Source organism: Tupaia chinensis, unplaced genomic scaffold (assembly GCF_000334495.1).
Source record: "Tupaia chinensis unplaced genomic scaffold, TupChi_1.0 Scaffold000037_15, whole genome shotgun sequence".
NCBI classification, from domain to species: Eukaryota; Metazoa; Chordata; class Mammalia; order Scandentia; family Tupaiidae; genus Tupaia; species Tupaia belangeri.
The window spans coordinates 388,140-392,818 of record NW_006159473.1 but is presented as its reverse complement, the minus strand read 5'-3'; the positions used below and the strand labels follow the sequence as shown (position 1 = coordinate 392,818).

The 4,679-nt window shown below is 45.9% G+C and overlaps 1 protein-coding gene across 1 annotated transcript in view; it reads right to left on the bottom strand.

Moving 5' to 3' along the window:
• Positions 1 to 4,679, bottom strand: part of ELP4 (elongator acetyltransferase complex subunit 4) — a gene marked incomplete at its 5' end in the record, with an annotated part of 223,761 nt that overhangs the window by 1,816 nt on the left and 217,266 nt on the right. Inside the window, 1 exon segment of the mRNA XM_027771731.1 lies at positions 6 to 41. Coding sequence (XP_027627532.1) covers positions 6 to 41 — 36 coding nt within the window.

Sequence of the window (4,679 nt, the reverse complement as noted above, 5' to 3'; positions counted from 1 at the left end):
CGGTTCACTGTGTCTGACAAGTCTGGAGGCAAATGTAGTCGCTATGGCAGATTCCAGGAGAAGGGAAAAGAGAAGGAAAAAAATGAATTTTGCTTTCGCTAGCATACTTCAGAATATAATATTATGCTCTATTGATCAGCATTTAGTCTTGCATATAAAATTCCTGCTAAAACAGTTCTTCAGATTGAAGCTCAGTAAAAGCACATCCTGCTCCCCCTGGATTTTACAGATTATGGCCAGGGTTGAAACTGCACCAGAACCTCGGCGGAGCATTTTCAGGATCAAACCTAAATGGATCACGATTTTTTTTCTTACTTAGGTAGAACTGAAAACATGCACACGCATAACAAAAAGCATAATGGAAACATATCTCGTGACTAATGGCAGGGGTTTTTGGGGGTGGGGAGGGGACGAAGACGGGCTTTGTTTTGTTTTTGCCAGGGCTGCAAAATGCTATTTTAAAATCAAAAGTAGCTTTTCAACAATTAAGGATTCCCACAAATGCTTGCTTCCTTTTGTCTGTAAATTGACCGGATGATTTCATTTCAAGGCTAAATTTCTCTAGTAAAAAAAAAAAAAAAAATACAAATCAAAGGGTAGGCATGGAGGGTGAGACTTGTTCAGACCTTCAGGTAAGTCAGCTTTGACATCAGTTATACATGGTTAGGGTTCTTGGGTCAGGTTTTCAAAAGTCTAGTGTGTGGGCTTCAAGATTATTATTTATTGGGAACCAGCAGTTAGCATAATGGCTATGTCACTGGATTCCCATGTAGTTGACCGCAGTTCGCGTCCCGGACCCGGTGGCTTAGAACTCACGCCGGGTGCGTGTGCATGCGTGCCCAAGATCCCGAGAGGAGAATGGAGGAGAAGGGATTGGGGCGTGGTCATCCCCCCTGGGGGGTGATTTCTCGCTTTCTGTCTCTATGTCTCTCTCTGTCTGTCTGGCGTGCGCACGCGCCCTATAGCGAAAACCTCTCAAAAAAAAAAAAGATTATTATTTATTATAGATTCAGAGCTCTGCTCTTTGAAAAGACATTTGAATTCCACTAATTTGAGCTCCATTACTAGACATGAACTCTAATTGCTCTTTGGAACTCTCCCGTGAACGCCAAGAGCTGGCACCTAGTAGGTGCTCAAAGAATATTTGTTCAATTAAAGAAAAAAAAAGTAAAGTGTGGCTTTGAACATCACCCGACCCAGTTGTTTTTATGAAGACACTGGCAGATATAAGCAGACCAGTAACTGATTATAATTATAGAAGTCACTATAACTAGGGAGAAATACTGGTATTTCAGAACTTTTCAGTTTTCAAAAGGATCTCATCACTGCTCCTGTCCTGAGTGGCTTTTTTTTTAAAAAATCAAACTGAGCATATCTGTTGTGGGAGGCGAAAGCGGGTGGGGGAGGCTACCAGGTAGGTGGGGTGGGGCTCCCACCACTGGCCAGCCAAAGCCTCCCACAGCCAAGGTGACCCATCGACCTCTCTCTTCAAACGGGGAAAAACAGATGAAAAGGGATAAGTTCAGGGTTTTGGTCGGAACACTGGCCCACAGCATATGTCCCAGCTAGCTTCTTTCCCGATGGAAGCTTTGTTTACTGTCACGTAAACACAAGCTGTGTATGCATGATCAAAATATTTTAGAAAGCTTAATATAATTTATGAAACAGTCTTCCTTGATTTCAGTTTGCCTGTATTTAGTTTTTTAAGACAAACATACCTAAGAAGTTTTCTGATAGATGCACACTCAACCACAAGGTCAGAAAGGTCAAGATCAAGCAAAGCTGTCATAATCGTATCGTCATAATTCATAGGCAACTGTCACATCAACACCCAGCCTGCCATTTATTAAGTCATTAAATGTTTCTTTTCTTTTCCTTCCTTCTTTTCTTTTTCTTTCTCTCTCTCTTTCTTTTTTTTTTTTTTGCCATAGGGCGGGCACCACCACGCCCTCTCTTTCGTTTTTTTTTGAGGGATTTTTGCTATAGGATACATACGCTTGCCGGAGAGACAGAGAGATAGACAGTGAGAAATCACTCCCCGGGGAGATGGCCACGCCGCAATCCCTTGTCCTCCAGTCTCCTCTCGGGACTTTGGGAACGCACACACACGTGCCTGGTGTGAGTTTTAAGCCACGGAGGTCTGGGACTCGAACCACATGGGAGTCTAGTGATGTAACCATTAACCATCTGCTGGTCCTAAAGGTTTTTTCTTGAATGATAGAAAAAAAGCCCAAGTAAAGGCTTTCTTGTATTAAATAATTCTTTACACTCCATTTGTTCCAGAAAAGATTTCAGGCAGAAGTGAGAGCACGAAGTCCAGGAATCCGTGAGGCAGATGCAGCTCCAAGTTCTGAGATTACAAACACCCCTGGAGTGTTAAGGCCGTCAGTGTCCATGGGGAAATAAGGAAGGAATGAGACTTTAATTATGTGTCTGACTGTACTGTTTATGATCTTGGCGCCAGTAGGTGGCGTGATGGTTAAAGGCGCTGGGTTCCCATGTGGCCGATCACGGGTAGAGTCCCAGACCTGGTGGCTTGCTTTCTCACTTTCCCTTTCTCTCTGTCTCTCTCTGGTCCAATTTTAAAAATTACTAAATAAAGAAATAATTCTTGAAAAAAAAAAAAAGATCTCGTGGTTATTGCTGATGAGAAAAGAAAATAAAACCAACTAGGGTACACGCATGATCCAAAGGTTGTCCGAAACTTAAATAAAGTCCTGGAGAAATGCGTGTGCTCTCGTGGGGGTATTTTGGGTTGGAATCTTACAGATGGCAGCAGAGCTGATTTGGTTGTTTATGGAATCTACCGAAATCAACAAATACTTGGACTCCTTTTATGAGCAAGGCATTCTTAAGGGAAACGCAAACCGAGCCCCTTCCACATTCCTGGTCCCTGAACTCTAGTAACAGGGTGAGAGGCTCACAGGTGACCCCAGGGCAGCACTCCGCGTATGCGCAGAAGATGGGCAGACAGAGCGCGGCCAGGAGCAAGAGAGGGGACCTGAGCTCGGTCTGAAGGGACGAGCTGAACCCTGACGTGTGGAATGGGGATTTGCTTGACAGTGGAACCAGTATGTTGTGAAGATTAAGGACGTCCGTGGTCGGGAGATCACGCCACCCTGGTATCTCAGGTGAGGAGGCGGCTGTGGTTCGTCCAGAGCTAGCACAGTACACTTGATTTCAGGAGCTTACCCACGTGCTTGCTGACCGGCTAAGCACTTCTCTTCCTCTGCTTCTCTAGGCAATGAGCGTGAGCCAGTTGGCTGAAAGCCCTTCAGAGCCCAAGTAGCTAAATGTGACGTGTGACATGCTTGGAAATCTTTCAGGCTGAATGGCTTTGAAGAAAAGTCAAATATCATTCGTGTGCAGTTTCTGAGCATGAAAGTGTTAGGTGACGTGAAGAACTGTCTCTAGCCAGTCTGCTCCGCTGCAGAGCCAGCTGCGTGCTCGGGTCCTCTGCACAAGCCCGAGGGTGGCTCTTGGAAATGCATGAATACATGTGTGATTATTGCCTGTTTTTTTTTTTTTTTTTTTTCTTGGTTGGCTCCTTAACGAGCTTCCTATGCAAGCTAAATTCTCAAGTTGGGGGTCTGATTTTCTTCCTGTCCGACTCCCCGTGCACCTGTCGGTGTGATGTGAAGCAGTGAGGAAGAACGGGAGCTCAGTTCCGGGCTTGCCTGGCAGGTCAGGGAATTTTCCCTTGAGGCTTCCAAAGCGCTTGCACATTCGACGTGCGAGGGTCCCGTGCTGCTCTACCCAGGTCTGTCTTCTGGAAGTGCAGCATGGGGGCCTCCCTTAGACTAAAAGTGCAAGGCCGTAGGGGACATAAACTTTTAGACACTGCAGTTTTACTGAGTAATGGTTTAAAAATATCATATTCTCAACCTTGTAAACCAAACTGACATATTCATCTTTCTTATATCTGGGGTTTTGAGGCAAGGGACTAAAGCAAGAATGTGTTACATATATGTATTTATATTTTTTTTGAGAGAGATTTTTGCTATAGGATGTGTGTTTGCCAGAAACAGGCAGAGAGACAGAAAGCAAGAAATCACCTCCCGGGGGGAGGGCCACACCCTAGTCCCCTCTTCTCCACTCTCCTCTTGAGATTCTGCACATGTGTCTAGCGTGAGTCTCAAGCTGCTAAGTCCAGGACTTGAACCATGACCAACCATGGCTCCAATGCTTTAAATATCATGCCGCCTGCTGGCCCTCATACATATGTTTTAAAATTTATCCATTTATTGAGAGAGAAGCACTTTCAACAGGGTCTCACACTGCCACCTGCCCCACCCAGCCTTCCAGGTAGCTAGGATCCTGGGCACATGTGCACACATGGCATGTACGGGTCGACCTGGGAACCAAACTCTGACCTCCTGTATGGCTTCCAGCACTGCAGAGCATTGTGCTACCCCGTGCCACTGGGACTGGGCCAGACCATCTTGGGCTGCGATTTTTCCCATTTGATTTTTCTGGGTCCTGGAGGAGGGGACCATGTGGCTGATGCAGGAGCTGGCGGCCTCTTCTTCCCAATGATGCCTGTTTAGCTGATAGTTTCTTCGTGGGCAAAGGGATCTGACAGAGGCCTGACAGCTCCCAAGGTGGCTGCACAAGCCTGGGGATTTGCAACCATCCCACTGGGTCAGCACGGCCCTCTTCCCCAAAACACGAGGGAAAGA